At 35.0% G+C, this 20,743-nt stretch overlaps 1 protein-coding gene across 3 annotated transcripts in view; it reads right to left on the bottom strand.

Annotated features, from left to right (window-relative positions):
- PDS5A (PDS5 cohesin associated factor A) overlaps positions 1-20,743 on the bottom strand; it is a 124,591-nt gene that overhangs the window by 33,327 nt on the left and 70,521 nt on the right. For 2 of the 3 annotated variants that reach the window (XM_037138035.2, XM_037138036.2), the window contains exons 17-26: positions 20,225-20,340; positions 17,540-17,645; positions 15,304-15,464; positions 10,814-10,937; positions 9,877-10,035; positions 6,919-6,987; positions 5,627-5,763; positions 2,572-2,695; positions 2,223-2,427; positions 1,639-1,753 (exon numbers count right to left, since the gene is read on the bottom strand). In XM_037138035.2, coding sequence (XP_036993930.2) covers positions 1,639-1,753; positions 2,223-2,427; positions 2,572-2,695; positions 5,627-5,763; positions 6,919-6,987; positions 9,877-10,035; positions 10,814-10,937; positions 15,304-15,464; positions 17,540-17,645; positions 20,225-20,340 — 1,316 coding nt within the window. Of the gene's footprint in view, positions 1-1,638; positions 1,754-2,222; positions 2,428-2,571; positions 2,696-5,626; positions 5,764-6,918; positions 6,988-9,876; positions 10,036-10,813; positions 10,938-15,303; positions 15,465-17,539; positions 17,646-20,224; positions 20,341-20,743 lie in introns of those variants that run through there. The other variant, XM_053672276.1, reaches the window with a different exon arrangement.

Genomic DNA, 20,743 nt, shown 5'->3' with positions numbered 1-20,743 from the left:
AACTTAGGTTGTTATCAACTTAAACTATTACAATAAATACATAAAAGATAAAGAGGAAAGAATTTAAACAAACCATTAAAGAACGCATCAAACCACAAAGGAAGAAAGCAAGAGAAGGGAACAGAGAAGAACTAGAAAAACAGCTAGAAAACAACGAAATGGCAGTAAGCATGTATCAATAATTACTTTATATGGACTAGATTCTCCAACTGAAAGACAGAGTAGCTGAATGAATAAAAAAACCCTAAATCATCTATATGCTGCCTACAAGAGATACATTTTAGGTGTAAGGACACACACAAATTCAAAGTAAAGGGACAGTAAGATACTACATGTAAATCAAGCTAGCTAGCTATACATGTACCGGACAAAAAGGGCATTACGTAATGATAAAGTCCATTCAATAAGAAGATGTTAACAACTGTAAATATATATGTACTCAACATAGGAGAACCTAAATATATAAAACAAATACAAACAGACTTAAAGGGAGATACAGACAGCGATACCACAATTGTATGGGAGTTTAATACCCTAGTGACATCTTAGGTAGAGGGTAGTCTTGAGGGACTCAGCCCTGCACCTATGAAATCTGATTCTACCTCCTGGCAGATAGTGTCAGCATTGAACTGAAATCTTAAGACACCCTGCTGGTGTCCCAAAATTTCTTCTTGGTATGGGGAAGCTCCCCAACACATACACACTCACACATGCACAGGAATTGAATCTAAGAATCCTTTTCAGTCACACAGCTGTGATTAGAACCCATGTCTCCTGAAACCTATTTCTGTAGCTTCTTAAAATAGATATTGATGTAGACTTATTTTTGAGTATTTGAAATGCAGCAGTCCCCTCCATCTGTGGGGGATACGTTCTAACACCCCTAAGTGGATGCCTGAAATCATGGATAGTACTGAAGCCTGTGTACTGTTTTTTCCTATACATTCATACCTATGACACAGTTTAATTTATAAATTAGGCACAGTAAAAGATGAACAACAATAACTAATAAAGTGGAACAATTATACAAAAGAATGATCCATGTCCTCCTGATGGTACAGGGAGAGATGGAGAGAGAGGTGTCAATTTTGCCACACCTCTCATGTTGATGTGCAGCTGGTATTTATGAATTAGTATAAATTGTTTATTTCTGGAATTTTCCATTGCATTCAAGTTTTTTGGAGGGCATTCGTGGACAGCCTCAGGCCATCTCCCACTCTTCTACCCGCTGCATCAGACACACGGTTCTCCTTTACACAAAGAACACTTCTTGCACCAGTGTCTGTGCTTGTTTACTTGCCTGTCTTTCCTCTGGAGACAAATCTGTGACTGGTGTAAAAAATCTTAATATTGTATCACCATAGTCTTGCCGCAGAATATTTTGTGTGTTCACACATATTTTTAGGCATTGTTTTTTGAGGTTGAAAGTACAGTTTAGTTTCAAAGCAAAATTTTTACTACATGGCTTTCTAAATTGTCGAACAGAAGTAACTGAAGTCCATATTAATACAAATAGTAAGAGATAAAATAAAATAAAAACTATATAAAGGTTTTTATTCTAATAGGAATAATAAAAAATTTTAGTGTTTTTTAAAAAGTAATAATTTTTAAGAATTCTTGAAAATCGACACAACTTACTCTTTGATATCACGAAGCTGATCAATATCTTGTGATCTTGTGAAATCTGGGTCATGGGCTAGCAGATGAATCATGTATGGAACGACATACTCAGGCAACAGCGATAATAATTTCTCTAAAGTGAAAACATTATTGTTAACAAGAGTAATAACATCTTTATAAAATCCTTCCCTAGTTTTTCATTTTAACTACTTTAGTTTCCATTTTTTCCCCTCAGTCATTCTAAATTACAGGCAACATAAAACCTAATACTGAAATAATTTAAAAGGCTACTAAAGCCAAAAGAATAAATAAAATGATCCAGAGGGTCCCTGGCAAAGTTCTAGAATAATTCTTTACTTGCTGACATTTGAGCAAAATGTTCTAATCAGGTCATTCTGCTGGATCCCATTAAAGAAATGCAGTTTCCTCGAACAGCATTATGCATTATAAAGAGGACTCAGAAAGCAGAACTTTAGATTTTAAGTACATCAAAATCACACTGATAGCATTCTATAAAAATCACAGTGTTCTATCGAACATCTCCCCCAAATGATATATTGACAAGACGTACTTGCACACCAGGAACTTTCAAAGTTACTTACCAGTAGCCATAGGATTCTGTTTAATATACTCCCTGCGTATACTGATATTTTTTAGTAAACACTGTCGCGCATGTGCTCTTCTCTCCTTCACAGGATCTTTGGCACACAAGGCAAAAATCGCCATATACTCCAAAGGAAGCAGTAACTTCACAAGGGCCTTATGCAGTTTCTGAGCAAATATCTGTCTCACTTGGTAGCACTCATCCTACAGCAGCACAAAACCAAAAATACGTAAATACAATCCCATCTGCATGTAAATCCATACAATAAATGGATCTGCAGCCATAGAGAGTAAATGTATTTAACTTGGAAGGTCAAGTAATTGACAAAAAGTAAGACTGTTACTCACATTAATAACAAGTGCACAGAGCTGAAACTGTTCTGGGGTTATAATTTCATGGTAACAAGGTTCCTGAGCAAGCTTCATTATGGCACTACCAGCAGCTAATCGCAAGCGAGACATATCAGATTTACTATAAACAAAAAAGAAATAAACATTTCCTATAACCATTATCATTCATAAAAATGCTTTGATCCCTTTTTGAGTATTAAGATCTTCAGCATAATTTATGCTTCAAATGACATAATCTACAACTATGGGAAAGCTACTTTGAGTTCTTGAACTCAATGCAGGGCAGAAGGCTCAAATCACTGTGACTACCGACAATAAATTTAACTGCCTTCATTTTTAGTTATGCTCTAGCTTAGATTCTCTGCCACAGTCAAGAAACTCTGCTTATGATCACAAACATACTAACTACAGTGCTATGAAGAATCATTTACATTAGTAACTATATTTTTCATTTTAAAAGGAATATATATTCACCGTAGAAAATTTGATTAAAAAACAAATAAAAAATCACCTATTATTCAAAATCTATTTCCAACAATTTAAAAATGCATATGTATATATACATACATGTAATAAAAATTTACCTCAAGCCTACATAGGTCTGACAAAATGGAGGGGCTAGAAAATAGGAAGTGATTTGTACCAGAAGAGGAGAGACAGCAGACAAATACCTAGAAGGAAAGGGTATGGAGATGGCAGCCAGTGTCTCTCTCGGGCACCACACTCTGGGAAAGACTTTCTTTTGCACAAACAAGCTTTGAAAAGGAACCTAGAAGGTTCATGCACTCCCATCCCTACTCAGTGGCCTTTTACTACTAAACAGTAAAATACGACACTGAATGGGATGAAAGACAATCTTCTTACTTCAACTTCCGTGTGGAAGATAGATAGCACGGTTTTAATATTTTGAAGACTGCAGGAAATGTGGAAATCTGTTCTGAATGCACAAGGGACTATTTAGCATAGAAGAGGAGACTCTCATATGCACTCTTGGGTAACAGGATTGTCCAAGTGAGCACTAGTAACAATGGGGGCCCCTTAAACGACTTCTAAGGCAAAGGGTTCAGTAATCACCACATTTTGCTGTATATACACACTTTTGGCCCCAAAAATTTAAAAAGATTTTATTTATTTTTAAAGGAGAAAAACATAAATGTGTGGTTGTCTCTCATGTGCCCCCTACTGGAGAACTGGCCAGAAACCCAGGCTTGTGCCCTGACTGGGAATGGAATCAGCAGCTCCTTGCTTTGCAGGCCAGCACTCAATCCACTGAGCCACACCAGCCAGGGCTTGGCCCAAATTTCTGAGGGAAAAATAAGGACGTGTGTTGTACATGGGTATAATGATTACATACCCTGGGTACAATAATCCCACATATAATGTGCACAAAAATGTGGATGTGCATTATATATGGCAAAATATGGGGCTGAAAAATAATAGCTACTATTTGGGTGCTTAACTCTGTGCCAGGCAGTGTGAGAAATACTTTATAGCCTTTATCTCATTTAATTTTCACTCTATAAAATGAAAAAATTGAGGCTGAGAAAATTGATACAAGTTCACACAGCTAGTAAATAGACTATAGAATTGTATGTTTCTGATTCTACGGCCCAAGTTAAATCATGGAAAATGTAATATCTAACTATGATCTGTCCAATATTTCATGATATGTGTTCTCTAACTATTCCCCCATTTTTTGTGATGATCAAAAATGCTGGAAAAAACATGTTTGTATCTTTTTGTACAATTCTTCTATTTTTGTTTGATTCTATTTTTACAGAATCCAAGGGTCTAGACACAAAATGCCAACTGTCCTGCCAAGACTGTGCTAATTATGTTCGCTGGAGTAATGAGGGAACCTATTTCCTTGATCCTATATGTAAAAATACGTATATATTTCCACCCCTGCAGGTGTGGTTCGTTGGCTGGGCACTGTCCCACAAACTGAAAGGTTGCAGATTTAGTCCCACTTAATGGTGCGTACAGAAGGCAACCGATCAATATCTCTCTCATATCGATGTTTCTCTTCCCCTTTCTCCCTCCGTTCACCTCTCTCTAAAATAAAAAATAAAATTTAATAAAGTAAAATTTTTTGCTGATTTGATAGGCCAGATGTATCACTTAAGTTTAAATTGTATTTAGTGATGCTAAATGTTTTTAAAAAGTAAACTGATAATAAATATGTAGTCTTCATCTCTACTTTTGATCCTCCCTACTTATCACTGATTTGTAAGAGCTTATTTTATTAAGCCTTTGCCACGTACTATATGTAACTTCCCCAAATTTAAAACTCATTGTTCCTAACTCAGCTCTAATCCTCAATCTGTTCATACAAAGTTACCCCTGGCTTATTCTATGATAAAACTAATTTATCATGGTTTCCTTGAGTTTATTGAAACATTCATCATCTTTACTGTAATTGCTCATTTTCTGTCTCTTCCACCAGAATGCATATTCCTTGGAGGGAGAGATTTTTGTATGTTTAAAAAAGAACAGAAAGAAGAGATGGTAATTTCACAGATTTGAAGAGTGAAAATGCACTGAAAGAAAAACATTTATTTTGTATTTGTAGAACCTTGTATACAGCCTTCTGCAAACCACCAGGAGGCTGCAACTCTCTTTGAACTTCTACTAAAACTTTTATTCCTTTCATGGTACCCAGTCACTCTACTTTTCAAATCACTATACTACAGGGGGGTAAGTTGCTTGAAGGCAGCAACTGAATCTTACCTGTTTTTACTGCAATGCTTTTCATACTGTTTTGCAAAGAATACTAATTCAACAAATAATAGATTAATTGAACCAAATGCTGATGCTAGCTCATTCCTATAGTAATTATGACTAAAAATTTATTGGAAAGAGTTCAGCCTTTAGGAGTGAAGAAAAATATACCATCACTATTGAAATATAGAGCCCCAAGTGAGTACATACAATTTAATTCCAAAATATATATTGCAATTACAAGATTCAATTTTAATTAGGTAAATAATTCCTATGTAAGGTCTATCAACATTTTGAGCTAAAAAGTCGAAAAGGAAGAAAAAAATCTCACCTAATCCTCTTCTGCTCTGTCAGGTCACCCTCACTAACCAACATCGCTGATAACAACCGAAGAGTTGAATTGGCAGATTTAGACTGGTTGTTTTTCATACCCAACAGCCACCTTACCAGAAGTTTAATTGCCTGTACCTATAAAATATTAACATGCTAAAAAGAGAAAGCAACTTAAAATTCCAATTAAAGGGAAATTAATTTATGTTAATTAGGTGAATGAGATGACAACTGCTAGCAGACATGCTTTATTAAACAAGTCTGTGGAATAATAATAACAATAAGGACCAATCTTTATTCTGTTCAGTCTGCACTAGGTACTTTTCCTAGGGCTGTATATGTATTATTTCATTTCCAAGCAAATCTATGAAGGAAGTATGATTTGCACAATAAGGCCACTGAGACATTATTATGACAGATAAATTGCCCAAGGTCTGGTTCCTGAATTCATGCCTTTCATACTTGAATACTTGCCCAACATCTTCAAATTACTTGAAAATACATTGTTTAAAATAACTACTTAAACTATACCAATTACAATGATTAAAAATAACTATAACTACTTAGATAGACTATAGTATTTTTTGTAGTACTGAGAAATTATTTTGATGAAACCATCAAGTCTATAGTCTCACTTAACATTCTGATGAAAAAAATTAGGAGGTTCCATAATTACTTGTGGTCATAATTACTTGTACACTTATACTCAAAGGACTGTTAACAATATATGTGAAAGCACTACCTAAAAGAGACAGATATTATTTATATTTATTGACAACCTGGAAAAAGGAATTGATAAAATAATGACGACTATGAAGTTACACAAGGTGAAACAGATTATCAAAGAAGAAAACGGAGAAGTCTACTTTTAAATCCCAACACTACCACTTTAAAAATTAGCTTTATAAGGTCCAATTTACATCTATTGAAAGTTACCAATTCGATCACAGCTATCTGTTTTTGCCAAGTTAATATTCATGTGCTTATAGGTAGATAGACTGTGGGGAGGCTACACCTGAGATGTCTTTGAGCATCAACATTCTGCAAACAATCTCTGAGTAAGACGGCCTCACTGAAATTGTTTTAGCAGGCAGGAGTTCTACACAAGATGCAGACATATCTCTCTATATCAATAACACAATGACAACTGCAGTTTCTTTGAGAAAGACAACTTTTGATTTAAAAATAAAGCACTTCATTTAAAAATGATTATTAACTATTAAGTTCAAAAAAGGATCTCTATGAATGTTCATTATTTCAACATAAATGTTATCAAGACCTACAAAAATTTACCTTTGCTAGTACTTCAGGGGAAACCTCTTCATCTGGAGACCATAATTTTCCATTCTTCTCACCTGTTGACTATAGTCAATTAAATAAATTTAATTTCCAGGAAAAATTTTTAAGTTTTGCTCATTAAATTTTTCATGCTAAATAATGCAGTGCTATATGAAAGTCACGAAGCACAGCTTAAAAAAGAACAAAATTGAATAGCTCAAACTTCCTGATTTTGAAGCTCACCAGAGACTTATGGTAGTAATCAAGACAGTGTGGTTGGTACTGACATAAGTATAGGCATAGAGCAATAAAATGAAATAGAGAACCCTGAAAGCCCTCAATATATGATTAATTGATTTTTAAAAGAATCTTAAGATCAATTATTAAGAAGAGTCTCTTCAACAAATGGTTTTTAGAAAATCTAGATATCCACAAGCAAAAGAATAAAGCTGACCCATTTGTTACCTTAAATCATATATAACAATTAACTCAAAATGGATCAAAGATCTAATTTAAGAGCTAAAAAAAACTATGAGACTCTCAGAAGAAGATACAGGGGGAAATCATGATCTTTCATTTGGGAAATATCTGATAAGGGTTTAATATTCAGAATATATAAACAATTCTTACAATTCAACAAACAATCCAATTAAGAGTAGGCACAGGACTTTGAATATCCAATGAAAATAGAAAAATGGACAATAAGCACATAAAAAATTCCTCAGTATCATTAGTAATTAGGGAACCATAAATCAAAACCACAAGATAATACTTCCCACCTACTAGGATGGCTATTATAAAAAAACACACACCCACTGGAAAAGAAGAGTGTGGCAAATATGTATTGGATACAGTCCTGGCAGGTGTGGCTCAGTGGATTGAATGCTAGTCTGTGAACCAAAAGGTCACAGGTTTGGCTCCAAGTCACATGCCTGGGTTGCAGGCCAGGTCCCCAGTTGGGAGCATGTGAGAGGCAACCATTTGATATTTCTCCACCTCTCCTTCTCCATCCCTTCCCCTCTTTAGCCTCTAAAAAATAAATAAGATCTTTTTAAAAAAGAAGTACGGGATAAAGATGATGTATTATAGAGTTGTACACCTTAGAACAGTATAAGTTTTATTAACCAATGTAACCCTAATACATTTTTTAAAAACAGATTTATTGGAACTGGGAGCCTTGTGCATTGCTGGTAGGAATGGAGAGCTGCTGTGGGACACAGTTTGGTGATTCCTCAAAAAGTTTAACACAGAACAAGCATGTGCCTCAACAGTTCCACCCCTAGGTATGTGTCTCCCAAAGATTTGAAAACAGAAACTCAAATGTTCATGTCAGCATTATTCCTAATAGTCAAAAGGCAGAAAAAAATTCAAGTGCCCATCAACAGATGAGTAAACAAAACGTAGGCCACACACACAATGGATCATTATTCTGGCATAAAATGAAATATGATCCATACTGTAACACAACCTTGAAACCATTACACTCAGTGAAATAAGCCAGACACCAAAGGACAAATACTGTATGACAGGAGATGTGTGGGACAGGCTAATTCATAGAGCCAGGAAGTGTAAAAGAGTTTACCAGAGGCTGAGGGGAGGAGGCAATGGGAAGTTATGGGAAGTTACTGGTTAATGAATACAGAGTTTCTGTCTGAGATTACGAAGTTCTGGAAGCAGATGGCGGTAATGGTTACACAACAATGTGGGTGAATATTTTAGGTGGTAGCTTGGGCCATTTCAGAGGAGTTACTTGGCTTTCCTGGGTATCTCCCATGTATACAGGAGGTATTCATGTTACTAAACATATGCTTGTTTTTAAAAACAAATCAAAATGAAAACACCCAACAAGAATGTGGGTGAATATAGCCTAGGTTATCTGTACACTTAAAAATGGCTTTTTTGAGTCATCTTAACACAGGATCCATTAACAATTAAGTCATCATCTAAGAGGTGCCTTATATTTCACACTTGTTGCCAGTCACATCTGTCAACAGTGCAAAGAACAGCACAAAAATGTGGAATGGTAAAGAGACGGTCATGCTCTTCCACTCCTGTCTATTACATCCAAATGAGGGAAGGGGCGTGCATTGCCAACTTAGCTCAGATACTGAGGCTTGAAGACCATCCAACCATGTGGAAGGATTAGGTAAACTGGCTAAGTCAGCACTGCAGTGTAAGTCATCCACAATGATCCAGCAGCTAAGATTGGCTTGCTTTTATTAAATAAGTCTTTAATTAGGTCCATTTGGTAAAGCAGAGGTTCTTAATCAGGTGTGTTTGGGCTCTAACCCAGACCTAATAAATCAGTGTGTGCACACATGCACACACAATTCAATAACTAAAACAGAATACATAAATCTAGTGTCAAATGCAATGTAATTATACAGGGTCCAACCTGTTTTTATACAAATAACATCTTTTTAAATTACAAAATATTTTATTACAAATGCATATCATAATTCTGTAACATAACAATACCACATTCAAGCACACCCTATGACATTTTAGGTGAAATGTTCAAATTAAAACTACATATTATTACACCCATATTATCACCCTACCAACCACACTCAGGCGGGTGGTACTTCTGCTGGACCCTGTATTTCAAAATGCTAGTCAAATACAATTCCAGTTACATTTTAAACAATGTTTGATAAAACAAAATTCTAGCACTCAAGTATACAATGTCCTTCAAATGTTCGGATAACACCATTTGACTCATAGTTTTTATTCCGTAATTCATCCATCTCAGGTCCTCACTTTTTCCTTCTTAAATGTTAATATGTAGTAATAGCTAAATGGAAGTCAATGTCACTTGGAAATCAAGTAAACAAATAAGGAGGGAAACATACAATAACTTAAAAGGACAAGAGAATTATATATAGAGAGAAGCAGAAATTTTGTGTCTGTGATAAAGATGTAGATAGTAGTCTTAATCTCATAATTCTGAATTTAATTAAATGAGAAACTTACCCTGTCATTCATTAGCAGATCTTTCACAATAAAATTTGCTACTACAGATTTCATTGGGGAAGCAAATTGATCTGGTGCTAACATAGAAATGTGGCCCAATGAAACTAATGGAGTTATAAGTTGTTCTGGTACATCAGCATTCAGACTCCTGCTGAGTGGCTATAAAAACAAAACAGTCAAAATTACCAGTTGTCCTGTAAATGGCTAGACATTCTATGGAAAGAGTAAATGTTTCAGAGTCCTCCTGAATTCACCATGCTCAAACAAATCTGTTCTAATGATATGATCAAAAGTAACTTCAGCATATTAGATAGTTGATTCTTATTTCACCTCCTAAAATTTAGTAAGACTGAAGCACGCAGAAAAAAAATAAAACCCAAGTAAAAGAAGTAAAAACAAGAACATTTCTGCATTATCGAATCAGCACTGTTTTCAAACATAACAACAGTAGGTTTGTTATGTTTGTGGATTTAGTCCTGTGGGGATATTTTAAAAAGGCTATGAACCATAAAAAATCAGTTCACTGGGTTCTGTTCATATCGTATCCAGTCTATAATAATAGGACTACCTTCACACTCGTAGCATCAGGCCAAGAATCATACCTAAGAAAAGGCAAACAGGACTAATTTTCAGGTAGGGGTGTTAGCTATTTTAAACTTGGTTGTTCAAAGTCATCTACTAATACTTTTTGACGATAAATGGATCACTGAGCTAATTTAGCTAAAATCAAGTAAAATGTTCTAAATGCAAACACACATGTAATATTTGAACATATAATCTGACCTAAAGACTGGGAATACAGTGCTGAATAAAACAGGGAGCGTCCCTGCTCCCATGAAATTTATATTCTAAGGTGGGATAAAAAACTAAAACAAATCCTACCTTCATAGCATAAAAATAAAATTCAATATAAACACACCCTACATATTATATATACCTCAAAAATCTGTGCAAGCTGGACTTCTTTATTTGTGAATATGGCATGTATACAGTGAACAGCCTGTTTTGCTTGGTGTGGAGTACCTCTTTTTGCTTTCTGGTGTAAAATAGGAATTAAAGTCCTGTAAAACATAATATCACAGTTAAAAAAAAACCAAAAATGTCTATAAACCACAAGTAGTTCTTTTGGTTGTCTCCTGTGTCCTCTTCCATAACTACCTGGATGAAGGCTGTTAGAAGAGTCTCTTAAAAATTACCAGATCTAATGAAATATATAAAGACCCTTCTCTGTCCGCAAGTATCATTCTTGTCTCCAGAAAAGGTTACTCCAGGGGACAATTTTTGTTTTAAAGTCATCTCATGAAAACAGAGAAATAAACAAGCCTCTCTTAATTTACATTCTAAAACTTGCCTCATGCCATATTTTTACATTTACTTTCCAAGTAGATAGTACTAATTTTTCACAATCCCCTTCAATTATTTTAAAGCAGCCATTGCGTGAAAGTAGCAAAAGAGCAAGTTTTATTAAAAAGCTGAAATGATCTTACCAGCGAAAGAAAGCATGCAAGGCTATAGATGCATATATGTTGGTAGAAGAATAATAAAAATGGCTAACAATAATTGAGTACTTATGCCAATCATGATCCTAAATATTTTTATGTGGATTAGTCCTCAAATCATTCAAAGAAAATTATTACTATAGTCAATAAACACGAAGAAATTAAAGCACAAAAATATTTCAGCTTCTTAGGGTGACAAAGCTAGGGAATGGGAGAGTTGGGATTTGAAGATACGCATTTCTTTTTCAAAATCCATGCACTTAACTCCATACTGACAATGAAAATCAAAGTAAAACAATCTCTCTATAGAACAATGTGGAAATAACATATAAAAGTCTTAAAACATTAAATAATAATATGGGAATACAAGTGAAATGAAAAAAGCAGCACATTTGTATCAACCCTTTGATATAAAAATAAACAAATACATCAAGTAGATAAAACATTCATAAAAACATATAGAAAATGTTAACTTTTTTTCTTAACATTTTAAAAAGTGTTAGTTTTTTTACAATGAACCTGTAAGTATAGAAATCAGAAGAAAATCTATAAAGCAAAGTAAAAATTTAAGGAAAGATCCCTGTACATTTAATGCAATGACCCTATTTATAGCAGGTCAGGGGCATCACACACAGTGGTGACAAAGGGTTCTCTTATGATAACGGGAAGCCGTGTGTTATGGAGCAGTGCCTCAGACTGCATGTCCTGCACTTCAACAACAACAGAAACCTGGAACATGTGCTAGTCAGTGTAAGTTTGATTTGATCTGAATATGCCACGTTTCTCTCCATGAAGGTTTGGAATTATGAGGTAGAGGCTGCCATGCCCAAGTAGACTCCTAGGAGTATTACTTAAGTCTTTCTGTCACAAACTCTTCTATCAGAGTAACCCTTCTTGTAAATAATACAAGTAACAGGAGAAGATATCGTGTCATTCAAATTATTAAGTGCATTATTACTTCTTCTCAGCCTAGTGACATGACACAAATCAGCTTCAACATTCCCCCTTGCTTTTCTGGTGTGCTATGATCCCACGAGACCATCAGTGTGGTTTTGGGGGTCTGTCTACAGGGCTGTGCTTCTGTTTTTCAGTGATTCTCTCCTTCCTTCTCCATTAGTTGTTTAGAAAAAGAGGTTTTATTCCTTGTATTCAAGTTAACTCTTCCATCTGTACCCATTTTCTACTGCTTCCTTTGGGAAAGAATTCCTTTTATGGGTAAATCCTTTACCTCGAATACATGTATTGATTTTCCAACTTTGAAAAACTCACCAGAAACTTCACCCTATTGTGTCAATGATTTTTTCTATAATGTACAAATATAGAATATCATCTCTAGACTATAAACTCCTTGAGAGCAGGGATCAAGTGTGGAAATTCTTTCATATTAGCCAGTATAAACTGACAATGAAGAGAATTTACAATAAATATTGAGGGGACTTCCGCCAAGATGGAGGTGTAGGTGGAAACACTTTGCTTCCTTGCACAACCAAATCTAAAAACAACAAAGTTTTAACAACAATAAATGCAACCTAAACCAAACAAAATCAAACAGTATGGAGTGCAAAACTAATGAACCCCTCAGCTAAACCGGTGAGAGGGGCTAAGCCAGCAGCAGAGCGGGTTGGGCAAAAACAAACCCCCGACCCGGCAGCGCGCAAGCAACTGAGGGCGCAGATCCCAGGTGCGGAGTAGCTACAGGAAGGCACTGCGTGGCTGGCTGTCTGAGGTTGCGCATTTGCGCACAGATAAACAGGCGGGGGCAAGCCATGACGCAGGCCAGGTAGGAGGGAGCAGAGAGGACCACCATTGCTCCCTCTCTGACCGCACGCCCACATACAGCATCACAACCCAGCAACCTGGGTGGCCCCACCCTGGTGAACATCTAAGGTGCCTCTCCTCCTATGTAACAGGCATGAACAGATCAAAACATGGCTCAAGAACAACTCAAAGCCCCAGAGCCAATACTTCTAAGCGACCAAGAGATAAGCAACCTATCAGATGCACAGTTCAAAACACTGGTAATCAGGATGCTCATAGAACTGATTGATTTTAGTCACAAATTAGAGGAACATATGAAGGCTAAACTAATTGAAATGAAGGGAATTGCACAGGAAACCAATAGTGATGGAAAGGAAACTAGGACTCATATCAAGGGAGTGGACCAGAAGTAAGAAAGAAATGACCAAACAGAAAAGGATGAACAAACAAGAATTCAAAAAAATGAGGAGAGGCTTAGGAACCTCCAGGACATCTTTAAACCTTCCAACATCTGAATTACAGGGGTACCAGACAGGCAGAGGAAGAGCGACAAGTGGAAAACTTATTTGAACAAATAATAAAGGAGAACTTCCCCAATCTGGCAAAGGAAATGGACTTTCAGGAAATCCAGGAAGCTCAGAGAGTCCCAAAGAAGTTGGACCCAAGAAGGAACACACCAAGGCACATCATCATTACATTAGCCAAGATTAAAATGAAGGAGAAAATCCTAGAAGCAGCAAGAGGTAAGGGGACAGTCACCTACAAAGGAGTTCCCATCAGACTGTCAGCTGATTTCTCAAAAAAAGAGACCTTACAGGCAAGAAGGGGCTGGAAAGAAGTATTCCAAGTCATGAAATCCAAAGACCTACAACCAAGATTACTCTATCCAGCAAAGCTTTCATTTAGAATGGAAGGACAGATAAAGTGCTTCTCAGATAAGATCAAATTCAAGGAGTTCATCATCACCAAGCCATCATTATATGAAATGTTAAAGGGACTTACCTAAGAAAAAGAAGATAAAAAAGATGATCAGTGAAAGGACAGCAAACTCACAGTTATTAAAAATCACACCTAAAACAAAAGCAAACTAAGAGGACAGCTAGATCAGAAGTGAACCATAGAAATGAAGATCACATGGAGGGTTAGCAACAGGGGAGTGGGAGGAGGAGAAGGGGGGAGAAGGTACAGAGAATAAGTAGCATAGACAGTAGATAGAAAATAGATAGGGGGGAGGGTAAGAATAGTAGGGGAAATATAGAATCTAAAGAACTTGAGACACGTGTTCATGAACTAAAGGGGGGAGTGGTGCGGGAGGGTGTGTGCAGGGTGGAGGGGAATGGAGGGGGGAATAGAACAAATGTAATGGCATAATCAATGAAATAAAAATATATTAAAAAATAAATAAATATTGAATTATTTCTTAAATTTAACTATTAGTTTACAAATTTAATAAAAACTTGATGAGTCATGAGGCTTCTGATTCTATGATAAACCCGTAAGAAAAAGCTGGTTTGATTTGGATGTAACCCAGACTCTTTGCATATAGTCTGAACATCTGATTCAACAGCTTATCAGTATTGTATTCTTCCTCCAAAAGATATCTCCCACATCTTATGTCTAAATATAGTCTCAGCACAAGTTTGATCCTAAGACAACCTCTTTAAGATGCCAAAGATATCAAGAAGGACTTCATTTTTATGAGGCGAGGGAGAGATCAAAAACAGTAAAAGCACCACTGCCACAACCACATAACTAAGAAATATTTTATTAAGCCCACTACTTGATTACCCCATTCTGTGGTGGGATGTGAAGGCAGCAGCTATTGAATTGAAAACCAGTTGGAGAGAAAAAGGTAAACACACACAGATTAGGAAAACATATTAATCACAAATTTAAAATTCTGTGATAACTCTAATTATTAATATTAGTATTTTAAAATCGTATTTTATAAACAAAGTTTTAGTTTGTTCCTTCGTCTATATTCTAATGATACGACCTCCCCTACCACTAGAGGCAGAGAAAAGATGAAAGAAATAATACAGAAAAGTAGGTTCTAAATAAAAGTTGCCTGTCTTCTCTCCTATCTTTCTTTGTGAAAGGGAAACAATGATCCTATGGCTTCCATTCTTAGAAAATGTTTGTGCTTATTATGAGAAAAAATAATACTCACGATCGTATCTGGGGTAGGTCTGTTTCTATTTTGTGACCTGTATTTCTAAAAATTTGGATAGCAGCTTCTGCTACCTTGTCATCTTCCATTCGGAGGCACTGTAACAGGGACTCATATGTCTCTGCAGAGTGGAACGAGGTAGGATGTGTGAAAGACAGAACCTGGAGGAATAGACATAGCTTTAGAAGTCGAGACAATGTTTTTATTCCATTAAAAGAAACTAAGAATAACTATGATTTAAAATGATGGGCAGCATAAACTAGCTAAAAAGAGTAAAGACTTATATATATTGTAGTTAGGTGTGGCTAATAAGACACTGACAGAAATACTGTGAAGTAGTTTCCTTAAGACAGTTGATATATATAGCCTTGCCCTATTTTTTTTTTTTAAGATTTTATTTATTCTTAGAGAGAGGGGAAGGGAGAGTAGCATCAATGTGGGAGAGTAGCATCAATGAGTAGCATCTTGTATGCCCACAACTGCCCTCAACCGGGGACAGGGCAACAACCCGGGTATGCGCCCTGGGAATGAAACCTGTGACCTTTCAGTCTGTGGGATGATGCTTGATCAACTGAGCTATACCAGTCAGGGTGGCCTTGCCCTATTTTCTTCTTAGCTTCTTAGTCTATTCTGATTTTGGGAATGCTGAAAATGGTATGTGATGTTAGGGTGTGTGATGTTGTGATGTGAACAAAATGCTAACAAAGTTTTATTTCATGGCAAAAGATACTCTATAAGGAAGTACTTTAAAAGTGAAATCTATCACAAAAAATTCAATCATCATCACTATAATAAATAAAGAAGCCATTATTGTGAACTTTTAATCATGACTACAAACATATACTTAAGTCATATTTACTATGACCTAGGTCCCAGCCTAACCTTAAGGAATGCACAGCAAGTTAGACAAAACATGTCTACAAAGTTTACCTTCCATGAAGCGGAAACAATTTAGTTAGCATAACATTAAAAATAAGGGTTAAAGCTGAGAGGCAGGGAGAGGGAGGAATAAAGTATATAGTCTCCATTAAGTAATGCAATAATCATTTATTTAATGGGTAATAAAATGGAAAGATTATCTCACTTGGTAAGGTTTACAGAGATAATATTTAGTTATGAGGTTTTAATTACTTATAGAAAAATGGAGAATCATATTTGAAAAACCAAATCAAACAATGTATTAAACCATTATCTTAAATATGACAAGTCTTAAAACTATTTAAAAACATAACCCTATTATTAAAACATAATTAAGATCTTTCTTATGAAGCATCATACCAATTCTTTTCATGAAATGATTATTTATGGATATTTCTAATCATGAAATGATTAGAATGGAAGCATTCTAATACAACCCTCTTTTCTACTTAATGTCCACTGAACTGGTTTGTCTTTTCTCTCTCAGTTTATAAATTGTAGTAGTCTAATAAATGTCTCTTTGCCTTCTATTTCTTCTCTTTATTCCATCCAACAAAAACTCTACCAAATGCTGTTATCACATTAAAAGCAAGGTTAAAAAGCCCAGATAGTACCTTTCTGGCCCTATGGCATTTTACAATCTGGAATCAACCTTGTCTGCATTACTCCCCTAAGCAATCTTTTTGTCCAGTCAGGCTAGATTCCTAATGATCCCTAAAATATGTCATGAATTATTTTCTTTGATGATGCTCTGTTTCCCCTAGATTAAGTCATAGCTTGTCTACGAAGTGTATACTTAACTCTTAAGTCTACTTAACTCTTACTAGTTGCTCAACTCTGAATTCTTTGGCACCTAATACTATTACCAGTTGTTTAGAAATTCCCTGATCAGACAGATGCTGTCACACAGTAATTCCTGTGAGCAGTCCCACTACCCCAGATGCAGGTTCTGTAAAAGGAACTAGATCATTTAGCATATACTGTTATAAGCACAACAGACATGCAAATTATGAATGAAACAGCAGAAACCCCAAAATATTATTTTATAATGTAAAAAACATTGTTATAAAATGTTTTCTACCAAAATTTTAAATCCTTTGAATAGTTTCCAATGAAATAAAGCCTGACCCTTAAATATTCTTAACAAAATTCAAATTATGATTACTGAAATGCCTTTAGACAAAATTATTTCAAAAATGCCTTAAGATTGGGGTGGTAAACACACAATATACAGATGATGTATTATAGAATTGCACCCCTGAAACCTATATAATTTTATTAACCAATCTCACCCCAGTAAATTTAATTTAAAAGATACCTTAAGAAGTTCAAGTCCTGAACGAATAGCTGTATCTGGACTTACACCCTCCTCTTCATCATCTGCTGTCCCCTCTATTGATTTATTCATCAGTTTTACCAGTGCACTATTAATAAAAGAAAATCTAAATTAGTAACACCACTAGATTAGTAACTGAATCCTAACGGCATTGTGGCAAGACATACACAGAATCTAAACATTTGATTCAAATATATTCCTGGGGGAAAAAGTTATTTTGTGACTTTTTAAATTTGGCTCTCTACTTAACAGTTCAGGTTACTTTTAGTTTATCTCCTTCAACCCTTAACTCAATGTATAATAATAACTGTAGTGAAAACAACAAAACTAAAGTTAAAAGCACATGTTATTATTTTTAGCATTTATTTGGTGTTTTTTTATTTTTTTAATATATTTATCGTGCCATAACAGTTGTCCTATTCCCCCCTTCATTCCCCTCTACCCTGCACACCCCTCCCCCACCCTGCCCCCCCTTTTATTTATGTCCATGTGTCTCGAGTTCTTTAGATTCTACATTTTCCATACTATTCTTGCCCTCCCCCTGTTTATTTTCTACCTAATGTCTATGCTACTTATTCTCTGTACCTTCTCCTCCCTTTTCCTCCTCCCACTCCCTTGTTGCTAACCCTCCATGTGATCTCCATTTCTATGGTTCTTCTCCTGATCTAGCTGTCTTCTTAGTTCGCTTTTGTTTTAGGTGTTAGAAATGTATTTATAAAGGTATAAGCAATTTAATATTCATTTCCACATGTTAACAGATCATTTATAATTTTAAGAAAACAAGATAGTAGTTGCTAAATGGACAAAAGATAATTCACTCAAAGCAAAAAACAAATACATGGGCAAAAGCATTAATCACTGGTAGTTAATATGCTAAATTAGTAATTTTATTCTAGAACTTTCTGCAAAGAAGCAATTCATCAGGTACACCATGTTATATTTATAAGCAGATTCACCAGTGAGAAACCATATAATTGTCTGATATTATGAAATTAGTTTGTCAAGTGTACCTAACCACCACAAAATGGACTACCTGGTCAATAAAAATTATACTAGCAAACATGGTACTATTTTAAGTATAAACAGATGTGATTCTGGGTTTTGGGACTGTTTCCTCATCAGTAAACTGAAAAAAGTATTATCTTTCTTTGAGAATATTAAATCATTACAGCAAATAGACTAGTACATACATACATAGTCAATATTCAACAAATGGAAGCTAATCAGAAAAGTTTTAGGTTAAAATTTTTTCCTTTGGTGTTATATTAGTACATATTTTAATAAAATTATTTTTAAAATTTAAGTACAAATATATATAACACACAGATGTTAAAATTTAAACCACTTTTAGTACTTTCATTTCCCCTTTAACATCACAAAAGTAATTTAAAAACTTCAATACAAAATATTCAGTACAGAAACATTTTTTGAAAAGCAAATTGGATGTTTATATAAAAGTTAGCCTGAAATATAATTATATACCATACAGTTCAGTTATTTAAACTCTATAATTCAATGTTTTTAGTATATTCACAGGATTGTACAACCATTAATTACTTCAATCTAATTTTAGACTTTACCTGGTTCTCAAAATTTACCCATGTTGTAGCATGTATCAATACTTCATTTTAAAAGAGATTTTATTTATTTTTAGAGAGAGGGGAAGAGAAGGAGAAAGATAAGGAGAGAAACATCAATGTGTGGTTGCCTCTCATATACCCTGCACTGGGGACCTGGGCTGCAATCCAGGCAGGTGTCCGAACTGGAAATGGTACTGGCAACCCTTTGGTTTGTAGGCTGGCACTCAATCTACTGAGTCACAACAGCCAGAGCAATACTTCATTTTAATTCTGAATAATGTTCCAGTATATACATAAAAGACAATTACCCATTCATCAGTAGATGGACATTTGGGTCATTTGGGTCAGTTGACTGGACCACTTTCTGGCTATCATGATAATGTTGCTATAAACACTCATATATAGGTTTTATATAGACATATATTTTCAATTCTCTTGGGCATATAAAATTTGAGTGAAATTGCTGGGTCATATGGTAACTCTTTTTAACTTTTGAGGAACTGCCAAACTGTTTTCCAAACTAGCCCCACAATTTTACATTCCCACCAGCAATATACAAGGGTTCTCATTTTTCCAGTCTTACCCTTTCATCTCTTTGATTATGGCCACAAAAAATCGCCTTATTGCCCCTTCTGTGGTCAATCCCCTTTTCCCAAGCTGGCAATCGCTGATCTGCTTTCTGTTGTTATAGTTATACCTTTCCCAGAACTTCGTGTATTTTGTGTCAGACATCTTTTATGTGGTAAGTTTTTAAAATTTCTACACTGGCGTTGGTAGAACTAGTAGTTTCTTCCTTAGTATTGGTGAGAAGTATTCAACTGTATAGATGGTTTTTCTAGTTTAAACATACAAATAATGCTGCTGGAAGGAGTTAAGTCTTTATGGGAATATATATTTTCTTGCAGGTAAATACCTAGTATTGGGAAAATGAAAAGACCCTTTCACAATGTGAATAATGTATGCTTATCTCATTGAAAAGGTATACAGGGAACCTTTTTTAGGTAATCTTGAACCAATAATTTAAACTTTACAACACTGTAGTTTCAGATTATATTTTATTTTTGAGTGAATATATTTCCTAGCTTACCTTATGGCTTCTGAATCAATATGCACAGGTGCAATTCTTTCCAACAAAAATTTGACCATCTCTAAAAAAGGATTTGTTGGCTGCTTAGGATTTGCAAGTTTCCGAGCGATTTCTCTCTAAAAAAAAGAAATAGTTTTACCGTAAGTATTTACTTTCATGTTTTTCAAAATAAATGATTGTAGGCATCAAAAGCATTTAAAGATTCAAAATCAGCAGAGGTAAAACAAAACCTTCTGCTTTAGACTCTGACTAAAATTATACGCTCATTAGTCAATCATTGCAAAATTTGGACTGTGGAGAACGAAAAGGGGATAATGCGTTAGAATTTATTGCCTTTATCTCATGAAATTATTGTTTTGTAAACAACATTTTAATGCTCTGTTTTGACAAAATAGAACAAAACAATACATACTTCCATGGGTATGTTTACTGTCATGTATAATGCACAGCTATGCTTTTGGCCCAAATTTTCAGGAAAAAAATCTTTCATTTAAAAACTTAAATTTAATTATTTATTTA

The sequence above is a fragment of the Artibeus jamaicensis genome, unplaced genomic scaffold, assembly GCF_021234435.1.
Source record: "Artibeus jamaicensis isolate MK-2021 breed Jamaican fruit bat unplaced genomic scaffold, CSHL_Jam_final contig_76, whole genome shotgun sequence".
Classification (NCBI taxonomy): domain Eukaryota; kingdom Metazoa; phylum Chordata; class Mammalia; order Chiroptera; family Phyllostomidae; genus Artibeus; species Artibeus jamaicensis.
This window is presented reverse-complemented; position numbering and strand designations above follow the sequence as displayed.